General features: G+C 59.8%; 2 protein-coding genes across 7 annotated transcripts; one reads left to right on the plus strand and one right to left on the minus strand.

Annotated features, from left to right (window-relative positions):
• Positions 1-1,097: 1,097 nt before the first annotated feature.
• Positions 1,098-10,208, plus strand: RUNDC3A (RUN domain containing 3A). Of its 5 annotated transcripts, none has more exons than XM_004772540.3 (11): positions 1,098-1,462; positions 5,166-5,281; positions 5,646-5,794; positions 5,982-6,067; positions 7,048-7,137; positions 7,238-7,318; positions 7,403-7,568; positions 7,658-7,815; positions 8,221-8,358; positions 8,484-8,590; positions 9,615-10,208. In XM_004772540.3, exons 1-11 carry the CDS (start codon positions 1,356-1,358, stop codon positions 9,755-9,757), a joined length of 1,341 nt encoding a protein of 446 aa, XP_004772597.1. In that variant the 5' UTR covers positions 1,098-1,355; the 3' UTR covers positions 9,758-10,208. The 5 variants fall into 5 exon arrangements, with proteins under 5 accessions (XP_004772597.1, XP_044936715.1, XP_004772596.1 ...); XM_045080780.1 differs by having other exon boundaries at positions 1,162-1,462; positions 5,658-5,794; XM_004772539.3 differs by having other exon boundaries at positions 1,162-1,462; positions 5,661-5,794.
• A 631-nt stretch (positions 10,209-10,839) lies between these two features.
• On the minus strand, positions 10,840-15,662 carry SLC25A39 (solute carrier family 25 member 39). 2 transcript variants are annotated; one of them, XM_004772537.3, is made up of 12 exons: positions 15,508-15,662; positions 14,149-14,248; positions 13,956-14,015; positions 13,786-13,830; positions 13,406-13,515; positions 12,978-13,045; positions 12,711-12,835; positions 12,353-12,526; positions 11,926-12,035; positions 11,630-11,711; positions 11,469-11,549; positions 10,840-11,377 (listed from the first exon to the last, which is right to left on the minus strand). In XM_004772537.3, exons 2-12 carry the CDS (start codon positions 14,231-14,233, stop codon positions 11,262-11,264), a joined length of 1,056 nt encoding a protein of 351 aa, XP_004772594.1. In that variant the 5' UTR covers positions 14,234-14,248; positions 15,508-15,662; the 3' UTR covers positions 10,840-11,261. The 2 variants fall into 2 exon arrangements, with proteins under 2 accessions (XP_004772594.1, XP_004772593.1); XM_004772536.3 differs by having other exon boundaries at positions 13,406-13,539.
• Positions 15,663-16,277: the final 615 nt, after the last annotated feature.

Genomic DNA, 16,277 nt, shown 5'->3' on the forward strand with positions numbered 1-16,277 from the left:
GATCATATTCAGATGTTGGTGCACATCTGAATCAATGTGGAGACATAAGACAATACGCTAGGAAAGAGGAGTAAATCTAGCATATGGGTAGAGTTGGTGATTAGGTATCAGCTGAGCCCTAGGATGGACATTTCTAAAGCCAGGTGGGGAAACTGGGTGGACCCCCTCTTAAACAACACAGAAAGATTTCTGTAGGAGCTGGGGATTTCAGTGTATGAAAGAGAACAGGTTGAGTAGAGGAATGGAGCAGGTGAGACCAGGGAAGAGAGAGCAACCGGGGGACAAGAAAGCCAGACCATGCATCCATCTCCTTCACCTCCCCCTAAAAGATGCAATCAGCTGTGGGGGCCCTCCTAGCCTTGCAGAGATTCAATGCAGCAATGCTGGCAGCCATGGGGTTAAACCTCAAGCCAGCTGCCCTGGGGTGATGTGAGGGGGTAGGACTCTGAGAGAAAGCAATGCCTTGGCACCACTATGGGTATGAGTCCTACTGCTGGGAACCGCCACAGAACCCAGGCCCGTAGCTGCCAGTCTGGTCTCCCTGTCCTGAGTGGTTCCAGGCCCTGGGCTCCTACAGCTTGTTCTGGATTCCCATCCCCCATCCCAGGAGCAGTTGAATCCATCCGTTGGTGCTGACAAGTCAAACACCAGATATGCAGTCTCTCCGACTACCCCTTGGCCTCCTAGGTTAGCGCACAGGGGCCACCTGCGCTCTCTGGACGTAGACCTGGCCCCGGCCTCGCTGAGATACACACACAGAACAGTTGGAGAGGCAGGGCTGGGATGAAGGTGAGGACCTCCTTTCTCCGGCCGCAGGACGAAAACTGAGACACCACGGATCACAGGTCAGAAACAAGAGTTTCGTCGTCGGAACTCAGAGACGCGAGGCGAGGGGTCCCCCGCCCTAAGTGTGGGAGTGGAGAACAGGCCAGATGCCCCCTCTTTCTTCTTCCAATCGCTGCCTCTTCCGGGGACCCCCTCGCCCTCCCTCGGGCCCCAGCCCCCACCCCCAAATTCTGCATCCTCTGCGGATTGGTGCCCGGCCTGCCAGGGGCGGGGCCCGAGGGCCCTGACGTCACCGGCCGAGGGGGGCGGGCAGTTAAGGGAGGGGGTGACGGGCCCCGGCTCAGCACCTCGGAGAGCTCCCTCCCCGGCCTTGTTTTGCTCTGGAATCGCCGCCGGGGGAGGGTGCCAGGGGGCCGGGCAGCGGGAGCAGCGGCAGGGGGATGGCCGTGCAGGGATCGAGGGGCCCCGGCGGGCAGAGGGCCCAGCTGTGATCCGACGGGGGAGGGGGCCGGGGCGCCAGGCGGGGTGGGGGGGGCAGCTGGTGGCGGCAGCAGTGGCCGCACATCTGGATGGAAGCGAGCTTTGTCCAGACCACCATGGCTCTGGGGCTGTCCTCCAAGAAAGCGTCTTCCCGCAATGTGGCCGTGGAACGTAGGAACCTGATCACCGTGTGCAGGTGGGCGCCGCTGGCGGGGGGTGGTCAGGGAGAGGCGTCGGGGCGGGCTGCGGAGATACGGACTGAGCCTGCCGGCGGGAGGACGCACGGCAGCCGCGGATAAAAGGGAGGAAGCACAGAGTTAAGATAAGCGCGTCCACTGTCCCTCAGGCCCAGACCGGGAGGGGCTTTGGAGGTCTGGTCCCTACCCTTCTAGGCCAAGTCAAGGCCTATGCCCAGCCCGGGGCCTGGGGGTGAGGGGTGTTTAATTGGCACTGCAGCTTCCTGTGAAAACCAGGAAGTGACATTGTGTGTGAGGGGGAGGGGTGGGATGGCTGGTTCCCTAGTTGGGGGCGGGGGCCGGGTGGGCAGGGAAGCACCGAGGAGTAGCAGCGTGAGCGCCCTCGCCCTCCAAGCGTACCCTGACTCCCATCCGTGTCAGACTGGCCTCTCTGGGGTGGGGCTTCCTGAGAGATTTTCCCATGCTCCAATCCAGGAGCAGAGATCGGTGCCCTCCTCCATCTCTGGGCAACTGCAGCCTGTGGCAGGGTCAACTGGGGATGTGGGCAAAGCCCCCGAATCCACCCAGTGAGGAGTGAGGGGCATTGGGCCTGCCATGGGAAGGACTGAGGGTCTGACTGCAGAAGCCTGGGTCTCCCGGGTTCAAGGGAGGAGACTGGGAGGGCAGGGCCATTGGTCCCTGAGGGTGGAGCTGTCGCAGTGTTGGGAAAGATTCATCTGCTTTTTGGGGGGCCCAGGAAGTGATCCTTCACATCTCAGCCCTGCAGTGACTCACCCTCACTGCCCTGCCCTTAGCCACCAGTGGCCAGCTGCTCAGCCCCTGTCCCTCAGCTTCACCTGCCCTCCTCTCTCCCTCTAGGACCACTCCCCCCACCCCCATCCCCCCACCAGCTGCCTTCCACCCCCTGACATGCCACCTCTGAGGGCAGGGTGCTCCAAGTGCAGGGCTCAGCTGCTTTGCCACCCCACCTGCCTACACACAGGCCTGGGCCCTGCTGCTTCCCCCAGGAATCAGCACTCACCTGATGCCCTGGCTCCTGCCTCCCATAGCTCCTTCCCAGGTTTCTGAGCACACGCCCAGCCATCCTGCCTCTGTCTCACACCATTATATCCTAGTCCCTAGAACGGTGCTATGCACATCAGACCTCTATAAAAATGCCTGGAACGAATAGAAGGAATGAGTGCAGCAATGGCCCACCCAGACCAGAGTACAGGCCAACGCTTCCATCCTCACCCCTCAAATCCTGCCAGTGTGGCATAAAACAAAGCTTTCTGCCTTTGGGGCCAGAGGATCCTAAGGTCAAGCTCTTACTTCTTCCATTATTAGCTGTGCAACCATGGGGAAGTTTCCTAACCACTCTGGGCCTTGGGTGTCTCATCTTCCCCACAGTAGAAGTAACAGCCATGCTGGAATAGTAACGGCATAATTCCGGTAGGAGCCTAGCCCAGTGCCTGGCATATGGAAATAGCCCGGCCCTGATGATGTCCTTTCTGTCCCTGAGAAGAAGATACTTCTTTCTCTTGCCTGCCTTCCCCAGTGTTGGGGAAGTGGGGATCTCCCTTTGGCATACCCCAGAGCACCAGAGGTTCTGGTGGATTGGAAGTGGGCTTAGAGCTTCCATGGGAGGGATAGTTTAGGAGGTGATTGGGGGCATGGTAAAGGCTCAGAAACCCCTTGGGCCTCTGCCACCTCATCGCCATCATGTGGTTCGCCTCCAGCTCCCAGAACAGTTCCCTTTAGCAGGCCAAGGGCTCCCCTGGGCCCTGGCCTCCCTGTCTCCATTGTAACCTGCAGCAGCCGCTGCACCTCCGAACAGGGAACACACCATGGGGCTCCCGGGGGCGATGGCCAGTTCTACAGCACCCCTGATGAGGGATGGCAGATGGCCGCCGTGCTGAAACCAGCCCCAGGCCCCCACTGAGGGCTGACCCAGATGACCAGAAAATACCATGATAGGGGGGTGGTGTGTGCTACACAATGAGGCCCAGCTAATGTCCCAAACACAGCCTCCTTCTGGCTGGGCCAACCTTCCCATGAATGGCCCTGCTCCTCGACACCCCTGCCCAATGGGCTATACACAGGCTCCTTCTCCCAGTCCTTCCTGGAGTCTGGGGCAGGTACTATTATTCCCGTTTGGGTCTCGGAGAGGTTAAATGACTTGTCCAAGGCCGCAAGGGTATCACAAGGGAACAGGATCTGAGCCCAGCAGTCTGCCTCCCCCCTACTACAACCCCACACTTGATCTGGCTCTGATTTCAGGCCCCGGACCAGCTCTAAGCCCAAAGAGAAGGGAGGGAGGTCGACTGCCTCCAGTCTGCCATTGGCCTGAGAGCCTTAGAGGCCAGTGCTAAGGGCCCGGAGCCTGCAGAGTGGAAGGCAGAGGAGGCAGGGGCTTCTCCCCGACCTCGGTGATTGTGACAGCCAGCAGGAGGCCCCAGGATGTAGCAGAAGGAGCAAGGGCTTTGGGGTCAGACATCCATACTTGACTCCTCACAAGCCCTGTGACTCTGAACAGATCAGTCAACCTCTTGAACCCTCAGTCACCTTATCTGTAACATGGGGAGGATGCTAAGAGGACCTACCCCAGAGCTGTTGTAAGGCTGGGTGAGGAGTACATGCTGTGCTTGGCACGTCACAGGGCTTGATAAGCTTCCGGGGGAAAGGGCAGTGCCAAGCAGCCCCCGTATCCCTGGGTACCCCACTTCAGCTCTGCCGCCCACAATAGGGCAATAATGGGAGGTTGGGAGCCTCCTCCTCTTTCCAGCCCCACCCACTGCAGCGGTGGCAGGTGGAGATCGCAGAGGGAGGGGCTGCAGAGGTAGCTGAGGCTCCAAGCAGGACTGCAGAGAGGGATAAGGGGTGCTGGTCTCCATCGCCTTCCTTTGTTCCCCTCCTCTCTGAGAAGCCAGGTGTCTGGGCCCCTAAAACCCCTCCCAGAGATTTGCTGCCAATGCCCCCTCCCACCCAGTGTGTGTGTCAGACCCATACCCTGCACACACACATGCACACACACACACACCCCGCCCCAGCCCAGCTCTGCACTGCCTGGTTCTGGGCAGCTGGTGTGTGGGCGACCAAGCTGGGAAGGAGAAGGGGGAAGGGGGGCATCCGTGCGCTAAGAGCCCACCTGGCCACCCCTGCAGGCCCACGCTCCATGTGCTCAGCTTCAACTCACATGCCCTGGCCCAACTGACCCCCCCCCCTGCCCAGGGAGGGACGGAAATTTGTTCCAGCAATAGCAGAAGATAGCTCCGGGCAGGGGTACAAGCCCACTTTCGAACGCCTAGCTGACCCCCAACACACACCCATCAAAAACGCAACCCCAAAGCAAGGGCAGGAAAGAAGGGGCTCTGGGACAGTCCCCTGACTCCAAGGGCCTCCTCGGCCTACCTACTATTCTTTCCTCTCTTGGACCTTACTCCTGAAGCTTCCTTTCTCTGGCTGTCAGCTCTCCTGTCACCTGTTTGTCCATCAGTCTCCCGCCTGCCACTCTATCACTCCCATGTCATAGCACCTCTGTGGTCACTGTGTGCCTCCCCTGCCTCTCGCCTCCGTTCCCTTGCCTCCCCACGTGACCTCCCTCTTCATGACCTCTCCTCTGCCCTTCTCTCCCTCTCTTCGCCCAACACCCCTCCTCTAAAAGTCCATTAGTCTGTCTTCTCACTGGACACGCCGCTGTCCCCTTTCCCGACCTCCTGCCAGGTTCTCTGTGAAAACGCTGCTGGAGAAATACACAGCGGAGCCCATCGATGACTCATCCGAGGAGTTTGTGAATTTTGCAGCCATCTTAGAGCAGATCCTCAGCCACCGCTTCAAAGGTGGGCCCAGCTCCCTGTCTCCCGTTGTCCAGCCCTCCTAGGCTTTAGCTTCCAGCCACCCGCTCTGATCTTTCCTGTGGTTTTCCCATCATTGATCCTGGCCCCAGTTCTGGCTGGGCCATGCACACAGCTGGGAAGAGGGGAGGGGGTCTTCTGGCCACATAGGTGGGTGCACACAAGCCCCATCAGTGGGCGTGCTGGTACATGCTAGCGTGCCTTCTGTGTACAGGTATGTGGGCGCATGTGTTTGGGATAGGAGCTCTGTGCAGGTGGGGCTGTTAATACTTAGCATGTGTACGCCCCATTACACGGACCCTCTACAAACTCCCTGGTTTTGCTGAGCCCCCTCCCTGCCCTGGCTCAGCCTGTGCCCCAGCAGGTCCAGTGAGCTGGTTCAGCTCAGACGGGCAGCGGGGCTTCTGGGACTATATCCGGCTGGCCTGCAGCAAAGTGCCCAACAATTGTGTAAGCAGCATCGAGAACATGGAGAACATCAGCACAGCCCGAGCCAAGGTGAGGGGCCTTGATGGGCAGGGCCAGGCCAGCTGTTGCTTGCAGGGGATACAGGTGGGATTTGCCTGCTCCTTGTTCCTCAACTCTGCCTACAGTCACTGGGTGGAAGAGCCACAGGAGGTCTAGACCCAATGGTGCACTCCTGAGTCCCTTCAGGGCAACAAGTAAAGTTGAATGTGCTTTCCAGGGCCGGGCGTGGATCCGGGTAGCACTGATGGAGAAACGAATGTCAGAATATATCACCACAGCTCTGCGGGACACCCGGACCACCAGGTCAGACCCTCTCCATCAGCTCAGACCACAAGTCCCAGTGTGCGAGCTCACGGCCTAACCATACTTGATCCTTAAGTTTCTGGAGCAAACTTCAGTCCCTGAACTACAACTCCCAGCATGCCCTGCTAGGCTCCCTCTCCCAGACTATCCTCTGGCTGAGGAGCTTACAGTCCCAGACAGCCTTTAGCATCACCACCATTTCTTCCAAGTCACATTCATTCTTCTCTAACACTCCACAGTACTGATCTCATGCACAGCTCTAACCTCAGCATGCCTCTGAACAAGCCTCAACTATGCATCATTTTATCTGTTGGACTCGTTCCATGACCTGTGACACAGAGCCCTGCCTACTTCCCAAACAGTGGCAGCAGTCTGTACTTGCCACCCGTGGACTAAAGTCCTGGTGTGCAGAGCCTGAGTCCCTGCACTGTGGGTTTGCAGAGAGATTGGGTCTCAGGGGCAGGGGTCACAGGCAGGATGGGTGTTTGCAACAGAGTACAGTCGGCAGTATGTGTCTCCACGCCCCACCCTGCCCCGCAACCCAGTGGTCACATACAACCTGATGGCTTTATTCCGTTCTATCTCTAGTCTGACCTCATATTTCAGAGTTCACATCAACACGTTTTTGAGCACCTTCTGTATGTCAAGCACTAACGATGAGAACTTGTTTCCTGACTGTATGGATCTGAATGGTCCCATAATTGGTGGGAAAGGGGTAGTTCAGAGGATCAAGGAGAGTATTCTCGGGGAACACACGTTCTAGTACACAGGAGACACAGTGGGCGCCACTCTGAGGGAGAGCCAAGATCCACACTGAAGGGTGAGCAGGAGAGACATACCTCCTTCCTCTAGGAAAGGTTTGTAGTGAGCCAAGAGGAGAAGTCCTGAGGGCTGGGGCCTCCCTGGGCGGATGAGGCTGCGGCACCGTCAGTCCCTCGATACCCAGCCTCCCCCCAACTCCCAACCCTCTACCCCCGCAGACGTTTCTATGACTCTGGAGCCATCATGCTGCGGGAGGAAGCCACCGTCCTCACCGGGATGCTGATCGGACTGAGCGCCATAGACTTCAGGTGGGGTCTCGGGGGCGGGGACGGATGGAGTTGAACCGAGGATGTCCACACTCCCATCCCGTCAAGCCCGCCCCCCACCCTGTGGTTCTCCCGCCCCCAGCTTCTGTCTCAAGGGCGAAGTGCTGGACGGGAAGACCCCCGTGGTGATCGATTACACACCCTACCTAAAGTTCACCCAGAGGTGAGCCGTGCGTGGGTGCGGGGCTGGGGGAGGGCGGGCAGCGGCAGGCAGGGCGGGCCGTGCCCACTGCGCCTTCCCCCCAAGCTACGACTACCTGACGGACGAGGAGGAGCGGCACAGCGCCGAGAGCAGTACGAGCGAGGACAACTCGCCCGAGCACCCGTACCTGCCGCTCGTCACCGACGAGGACAGCTGGTACAGCAAATGGCACAAGATGGAACAGAAGTTCCGCATCGTCTACGCGCAGAAGGTGCGTGCCGCGCGCCGGGGGAGCGGGGGCGGGCGGCGTCCGCGGGGACACCCGCGTCCCGCCGCCGGCGCTGAACCCGCGTCCCGCAGGGTTACCTGGAGGAGCTGGTGCGCCTGCGCGAGTCGCAACTGAAGGACCTGGAGGCGGAGAACCGGCGGCTGCAGCTGCAGCTGGAGGAGGCGGCGGCGCAGAACCAGCGCGAGAAGCGGGAGCTGGAAGGCGTGATCCTGGAGCTGCAGGAGCAGCTGTGAGCGCCGCCGCCGCCCAACCCCTGTCCTCCCCGCCCGCTCCCCACCCTCGCCGCGTCCCCGCCACCCCGACCACATCGCCCCCGCTTTCTTGATAACAGCAGCCAGCGCCACCCACCGCCAGCATCAAACCACTGATTTGATCAAACCTTCACCTCCACCCCAAGACCCCCTCCCCGGTGAACTAAATTGCCCTCAAAATAAGATCCAGCGACCCGACCCCCCCAAAACCGGCTCCCCACTTCCTCCATCAGCTAGCATGGCTGCAGAACGTTACTCAGACCTCATTTGTTGCTCAGAAACTGTGGGCATGATGGCTTTCCCTCTTCAGCACCCCTTCAGCCCCTCTTTCCCCACTTCTGTGCCCTCTCCTAGTCAGGCCTGACCCCTCCTCCCCATCCCAGGACAGGTCTGATCCCCGGTGACCACGTTCCCCTGGCCCAGGGTTCCAAAGACCTCACCACGCCCCTGGTCAACCAATGGCCATCCCTGGGAACGCTCAGTGGGGCAGAGGGCACCAACAACCCCAAGCTGTACCGGAGGTAAGCCTCAGCGGGGCTCAGCTTGGGCCTCGGTGCAGGTCCTTACTGGGGAAGTGGGGCTGGTAGGGGGGCTGGGGACGGGCTGCAGGCCTCTGCCTGCACATCAGCCCTCTGCTCTGCTCCAGACACAGTTTCATGAGCACGGAGCCACTGTCAGCTGAAGCCAGCCTGAGCTCGGACTCCCAGCGCCTGGGAGAGGGCAAACGGGACGAGGAGCCCTGGGGCCCCATCGGTGAGCCCCCCAATCCAGCACCCAAAATCATTTCAAGAAGAGCTGAGGCCAGGCCATGGGGCCTGCGGTGACCCTGGCCGAGTCCCTCCTTCACTGAGCCCTTCCAGGGGAGCTTAGCATCGCATTTAAGAGCTTGCTTTGGGGTGTTGGACAGACCCTGCTGCAAAGCCCAGGCAGCACCTCTTCCAGTTGTTCAAGCTCGGTCTCTGGTCCGGCACTTCACCTTGCCAAACCCTGCTCATCAGTAACACGGGGCTGCTGGTTAATCCCCAGTGTAGCATTGTTGGGGGCTCCGTGGCTCACAGGTTCCTGGGGAATTATTTGCCTAACTAATTTGCTCTTATCTCATGTGCTCTGTGAACCGCTTGCCTGACCCTTGTTTCCCCCTTTTCTTTGGCTGCCAGGAAGCTCAGAGCCAAATTAGTGGCTCCCTTCAAGCGAATGTCCGGGACTTCAACGCATGCATTTTGTGTTGCCCTCCCCTGGCTTCACCTTGGTTCCCTACCCTAGTTTTCCTGGGGCCTGGACTCCTGCCTTTTCTTTCCCAACACCACACTGTTCTGGATGACTTTAGATCTTCTTTGAGACAAGGCAGGCTGTGGACGTGGAACCCCACCACACTGTGTTTGTGATTGTCTGTGTGTCTGTCTCCCCCACCAGACTGTGAGCTCCGTGAGGGCAGGGACCGTGTCTCGTCCGTTCTCTGTATCCCCAGTGCTTGGAACGGAACAAGTGCTCACCGTGTGTTTAATAAACAGACAGAGAGGATGAACCTCAGGGGGAGACAGAGACATAAACTGACGATTACAATACAGTGTCCCGGCACTGGGCATGGCATGGCCAGCTGTTTACCCTGGTTTACTTGAAAATACCAAATACTCCAGAAATGAGGAAAATCTCCAGGGGGAGTTGGGGGGGTGCTGACCTGAGGGCTACCCTTCCCTCACCTTCGCTTGCTCCCCCCTTCCCCAGCTCACACACAGGCAGACCGGTTGGCTCAGCCTCACCCGCCCTCTCTCCTCAGGGAAGGACCCCACGCCCTCCATGCTGGGCCTCTGCGGCTCCCTGGCCTCCATCCCCAGCTGCAAGTCCCTGGCGAGCTTCAAATCCAACGAGTGCCTGGTGAGCGACAGTCCAGAGGGCAGCCCGGCACTGAGCCCCAGCTGAGGAGCGGCGTGGGCAGTGCTGGCCCCCCCTGCCAGGGGTACAGGCACAGAGTCCCCCCAATCCAGGCCACTCTTCCAGAGAACTTTGGCCACCCAGCCATGGGTCTCTTGCCAAAGGCACCCTTTGCTTCTTGCCCGTTTTAACTTTCTGCCCAAGGGAGCAGGAGCTGCAAAGGGAAGCTGCCTGGGCCAGGACACAGGGGCACCACAGGCTACGGGGTGCCCGGGGAAACCTCGTACCATTCTTCTGGGGACCCTGGCACCTGGCTGGCTTCCTACCGGACTCTTCTTCGCTCACCCCCACCACCCTCCTCAGGAGCTGATGGCCCAACCTCAGCACCCCACCCCCCTGCCTCTCCAGTCTGACCCTGTGTATGCCCCAGAGTCACTCCGTCCTCAGCCCCAGGGCAGGGGCTCTGAGGGGATCCAGCAAATAAAAACCAGAAGACTGAGGGCAACTTTGTCTGTGGGGGGCTGGGACCGGGAGCTGTCCTAAGGTGGTGCAATTCAGTAGAGCCCTTGCTGGGTCCGTAACCGGGGTGATGGTAGACCAGACACCACGGGTGTGCGCCCCACGGGAGCAAACTGGTCAGAACGATTGAGGAAGTTGGGGTGCTTTTGTCCTGTCCAGGGAAAGACCACAACGTGTCGGTGCCCCATTCAACCTGACGCTCTTAGTAACTTGATTAGCCCCCAGCAGGGAAGACATTGAACAGCACGAGGGCAGGACAGAGGCAGCCAGCCCTGGAAGGGCCCTGTTCTCTGAGACTTTCCTCATCCTGAGGGATTCAGCTTTGGCCCAGAGTTGCACCCCCAGTGAAGCATCCGCCCTCTGCTGTCACTTGGAGGGTATCCGTGGGGAGAGGTCTTGCCACCCTCCCCCGTGGCTCTAACACTACCCGTCACCCCCTCAACTCTGGGTCCTCACTCTGACCCAGCTCTAAGTTGGCAGGGTGTCCTCTCTGTGGATACCCTGGGTCGTCAGAGCCAACCTCTGGGTCCCTTCCAGGCCTCCTCTGTGCAAACCACTCACCAAGTCCTCCTCCTCCCGACCCCTCCCCACCCCGCAGTCACAGGCGCTAGTGAGAGGTTCATCGTCTTTAGATTCAAGGAATTCACAGGGACGGGGGGGGGGGGGCAGACTACACCAGGCCCAGGGTTTGGTGGCTCCCAGGAGCAGACCCCCGCTACAGCAAACACACAGGGAAACGGTGGCAAGGGAGGGGACAGATAGCAGATTTGGTCTTGAACTTGGGGTAGGGGTGGTGGTGGTGGAAAAGTGATTATCCTTGGGGCTTGGGAATGAGAAACAGCAGGAATAAAGCTGTTTTTGGGAAGGGGCGTGGGCAGGCCTCGTGGGGCAAGCCCCTACCCCTAGGACTCGTAGTTGAGGGGGATGGGAAATGAGGCCCCTCCCCTCAGTGCTGAGGACAAGGCACTTGGCTCAGTCTCCTTCGGCACCCCCCAGCCACAGAAGAGATGGGGTCCTTGTCCCCCGGCTCCTTCTAAGAGCCCAGAGGCTGTTCTCTGTTGAGCTTCTGGAAGAAGCCTTTGCCAAACTCGTAGGTGCTGATCATGATGGCACAGGAGGGAGCAGCCTTGATGATCCTTGGGAGAAAGCCTGCAAAGGGAGTGGGGGTTAGGGTCAGAGGTCAGGACCCCAGGGGGCCCTAATCCTTCCTGAGCTTGGACACATACACACACACACTCACCTGCAAATAGGCCCCTGGTGCCTGACTCAGCCCGGATCCTCCGCAGCAACAGCCACGTGGAGTCGGCGCGTGGGGGCGTCACTGCAAACATGAGGCACAGCCAGGTCAGGACCCCGCCTGGGTCCCCACCCGCACAGCCCCGCACCAGCCAGAACCTTCACCTCTCACAGCCTCCACTGCTCCCAGCGCGACCTGGCGCTGAGTCTTCACCACGTCAAAGGGTAGAGTCAGGATGGCCGCCACCTGGTGGGATGGGGAGAGGGCTGGTCTCGGGTCCCAGGACCCCCTCCCTCGTATCCAGCCGAGCTCTGCCAGCCTTAGCTAGGGCTTCACTAGGCAGGGTGAGCTTGCTTCTCAAGAGGGAGCTACCCAAGCCCGTCTCCCTGGAGCGCCTCCCACAACTCTCGGGCCTCCCAAGGCCACACGCACTGGCCTTGTCTGGGCCCAATCAACTCACCGTCCCTGAGATGCCGCCAGCCACGAAGCTGATGCCCACAGATGGCTGGTCTTTTGGTCTGAGCCCACTCAACCAGCTCTTCACCAACTCATAGTTGAACCAGTACAGGGCTTGGGGATGTTGGGAAACACTCATTAGAGTCAGGAAGGGCAGCAGGGTGGCCTCGAACCTCCCATTTTTCACCCCCGCACAATGCAACGAGCCCTTCCTCTGGAGAATGAGGACTGTCTGTGGCGGACCAGTTTCTGTGACAGATCCTCCATGAGAATTTTCTCCTGGAAACCTGGGTGACTACCCCACCCGCTGAACCCATTTCACAGATGAGATATTCAAGGTCCAGAAAAGCAACTTCAAAGTCACCACACTGTAGACCACCTGTATGTCATCCAGAGGCTCCCTTACCCCACCCCCCGCATCCAACTCCTACCTGAAAAGGGCACATCCCGAAGGGCAGTGGGGCCCCAGCCTAGCCACAGTGAGCGCCAGCCGCCCTGGGCCATGGCAGCTCGGACACAGGATCCCAGCTCCCGGTAGGACACGTGCTGAGCCTGCAGCTTGGTCCGCACCAGCTCCAAGGGGCTGATCACAGTCACAGTGCCCACTGCAGGGGAACAGTACGGAGGGGTCAGCTCACAGGGCCCGATAGACACCGCCTCTCCCGGGATCTAGGGGCCCAAGAGATCCCTCCACCCCTAAGCTGCCAGACACTAGAGCTGGAAGCCCGCACCGGGCTCCGGCAGAGCTGGGGTTCAGAGAGAGATCAAGGGCCCCGGGGCTGTGCTCACAGCGGGCTAGTGCGCCAGCCACCATGGGGGCGTAGAGATCAGAAGTCAGGGCTCGACCACAAAGGAAGGTCTTGAGTTGGTCATACGCGGTGAAGTAGATGGCAGTGGCCGGTACAGTCATAACCCTGGGAGCGTGAACAGACGTTAGCTGAGACTCCCAAAGGCTCCCAACCTTCCAGGCGCCCCCACCCCAGCCACCATGACAGGAGAGTAAAGGATCAGAGGAGGAGAGCAGGGAAAAGCAATGTACGGGACTGGGAGACTCACAAGGTGGCTGGGAGGCCGCTCCACAGGGTCCTGGTGCCCTCGTGTCTCACGATCTTCACAAAGGCGTCCTGGCCACACAGACACCAGCCCACAAGGAGGGAGGAGGAATGCGAATGAGCCCTGTGATGGGGCCCACCTGGACTGGGCCCCAGCCTGATGCCCTCACCTCCGCCCGCAGCCCTGGGTCCTGCTGGGAGGCGAGAGCCCCTCAGGCCAGCACACGTGCAATCACCCATTTAGCTCCCAACAGACTCCCGCTCACCCTTCAAACCACAGAGAGGTACCACCTCCACCGGAGAGCCCTTCCCAAGCTGCCCCGGCTACTGCTACTTGCTTTTCACCACCCACTCCTCCTTGGGTCTCCCACCCGACCGAAGTGAATCCCTCCAGAGCACTCAGATCAAGGTGGGGGCCCAGCCCCTCCTCACCACGGTGCCGGTGAAGTGGGTGGGGTCCTGAAACCAGGTGGCACAGCGGGCACCGTTCGGGCACAGGTAGAGGGGCTCCAAGACCCCGTTGCAGTACAGGAGGCACTTCCCTGTGGATCGGAGAGAGGAGGGCACTGGGGAAGGGAAGAGGGTATTAGGAGGACACTGCCCTGGGACCCCGCAGGGAGGGGGGTGAGTCCCATCCCTTGGAGGCCAGCACAAGCCATGGTCTCCAGGTGAACATTCTTGTTCAGGACACAGGGCTCGCTGGTAGGACCTGGAAGTGTGTGGTAGGGCTGTGGGCACTCAGGTCCCCTGGGGAGACTGGGCCACTCTATGCCCTGGACTTTCACAAGCTCCCTATGGTTTGGGGAACTCACATTTCACGTAGGGGAGGCTCCAGAGTCTGGAGGGAGGCATCAGCTCTAAAACACAAGACAGTCCCTTAAGTCAGAAGGGCCCCCCCACTCCGACCTGTCCCAGGGACCCCATCTCTGGGAGATCTTGGTTTTGCCCAGGCCCCTTCTGGGCTCCAAGTCTAGGCACTCACCGCTGGCCATCGAGGGGCGCTGAGACTGCAGGCGAACTTTCACCACATCCAGGGGCGTCACTGGAGAAGAAGGGCAGGTCTGAAGGCTCCTTTCAGGACCCCACCGTTGACCCCTACCCCAGGACCAAGTCGCCTCCAATCTCTGGCCTGTCCCAGTCCCCAGCTGTCCCCTTCCCACCTCCCCAGATCTTACTGAAAAGGGAGGTGACCACAGCCCCAGTGCCCGAGGCCACCATTTGTTGGAGGGGGCTAATGCCCCCAGGGTCCTGGTCAGCCATCTTGTAGCTTCAATTCTGAAAAACAAACAAGTCCATTGGAACCGCCACTCACAAAACAAAAACCAGTGGGAAGGGGAGACACGAGGCAGGGGCACTTTGGGATCTGACACAGCCCTTTACCTGAATTCACACACTAAATATGAACTCAGACAATCCTCACAATTACCTTTTATTTTTATTTTTGAAGACTTTATTTATTTGAGAGAAAGAACAGCACCAGTGGGGAGGAAAGTGAGAACCAGGATCAGGGAGCCCAATCGGGGCAGGATCCCAGGACCCTGGAATCATGACCTGAGCGGAAGGCAGAAGTTTAACAGACTTAGCCACCCAGATACCCTCACAATTACATTTTATTTATTTATTTATTTAAAAAAATTTTTATTTATTTGACAGAGATCACAAGTAGGCAGAGAGGCAAGCAGAGAGAGGAAGAAGCAGGCTCCCTGCGGAGCAGAGAGCCCGATGTGGGGCTCGATCCCAGGACCCTGGGACCATGATCTGAGCCGAAGGCAGAGGCTTTAACCCACTGAGCCACCCAGGCACCCCCACAATTACATTTTAAAGCAATTCAGTCAGCTCTACTTTGCCAGTGGAGAAACAGATTCAGAGAGGTGAAACGACCTGAACAAGGTCACTCTGGGAGCAGACAGGAAGGAAACTTGGGTAGTTACTCATTACTTAAGAAACAACAACGGTCCACTGTCATTCCCCCTTGTGAGTAACACGGAATTACTGTGCCCCCTCATTGGGGAAGGCGCCCCGTCTGGCCCTGAGAACCCAAAGATCGATCAAACGCCTGAGCCCCCTCCTCAGCCCCCGACTCCCGAGGCGGGCACTTCTGTGCCCCATCACCTGGAGTGGAAGGTGGGGCAGAGCGATGGGGGAAACGTGTAAACAAATCTGATGGCCGCGAAAAGACCGTCCGCTCTCGGAACTGAAGGCTGGGTTCCCGGCCCTCCCGAGGCCGGAAGGGCCAGTCCCTCAGGCCTGGATGGGAAGGGCAATCTCTCTCTGCTCTCTCTCCCCAAGACAGAGGCCGGAGGTTCGACCAAGAGAGCGGGAAGAAGGTGTGCGAAGACAGGATCTCCCCTTGCTCCTCGGAGCAACCCCGTCTCCGCGCGCAGCGGACGCCGGATGGGACGACCAGATCTGCCTGACGTCTGGAGAGTCCGGGACCCCAGCCCAACCCCGGGTCAGGTTCCCCGGGACCTCCGGAGGCCCATCTCCGCCCCCGCTCCCTGCCAGGCCCTTAACCCCGGTCCTGCTCTGCCCACCTGACTCCAGGCCAGTGCTCGCGCTGCACGGCGCCCGGGGCCCAGCGGGCCCATGGCGGCTCCGCGGCCGGTGTGCGGTCCGCGCGCGCTCGCCCCGCACCAAGGCGGTCGCTGAAGGCTCCCAAGCCCGCCCCGCCCCCAGGACCGCGCCACGAGGCTCCGCCCTCCACCGGCCGACCAGCTACATGCCCGGAGTTCCATCGGCCCCGCCCACCAGCCGCAGCTCCCGGACCCGCCGCGCCCCACTCCCAGCGCTGCCGCTGCGCCGCGGGTACCCGGCCGGGCCAGCGCTCCAAGCAAGGTCATGGGTCTCCACTTTGCGCGTGACCGGCGGTAGCACCGCAGTTAACTGTGTATTCTCACAAACTCCATCCCACCAGTGCCCTGGCCGAGCGTTGTCCCGGGAGTCCCGGCGCTCCCCTTATCTTGCCGGGCCAGCTTGGGTAACGCGCTCTCCGCCTCTTCCTCAGCGTCCTCATCTGCGAGAAGGCAGTTGAATCAGTTCTTCCAAGGCCACGGGGATATCAAGTAGCGATAACAAATAGTTACCAGCCAGGCTCCTTGCTGAGGCTTTACAACATAATGGCGACCTACCAAACAGGAATTAGCGTTATCCCCATTTTACAGGTGATCCACTGAGGCGCATCCAAAACCAGTCGGCAGACCGCTGGGTCCCGTGCGCCCGTGGGCGCTGGGATTAGACGAGGTGCGACTCGGGCCAGCCAGGCTGGGGCAGGGAGAAGGTTGGCCCGGGAGCCAGGAAGCCAGGA

Source organism: Mustela putorius, unplaced genomic scaffold (assembly GCF_011764305.1).
Source record: "Mustela putorius furo isolate JIRA1106 unplaced genomic scaffold, ASM1176430v1.1 tig00000487_pilon_pilon_pilon, whole genome shotgun sequence".
NCBI lineage: Eukaryota > Metazoa > Chordata > Mammalia > Carnivora > Mustelidae > Mustela > Mustela putorius.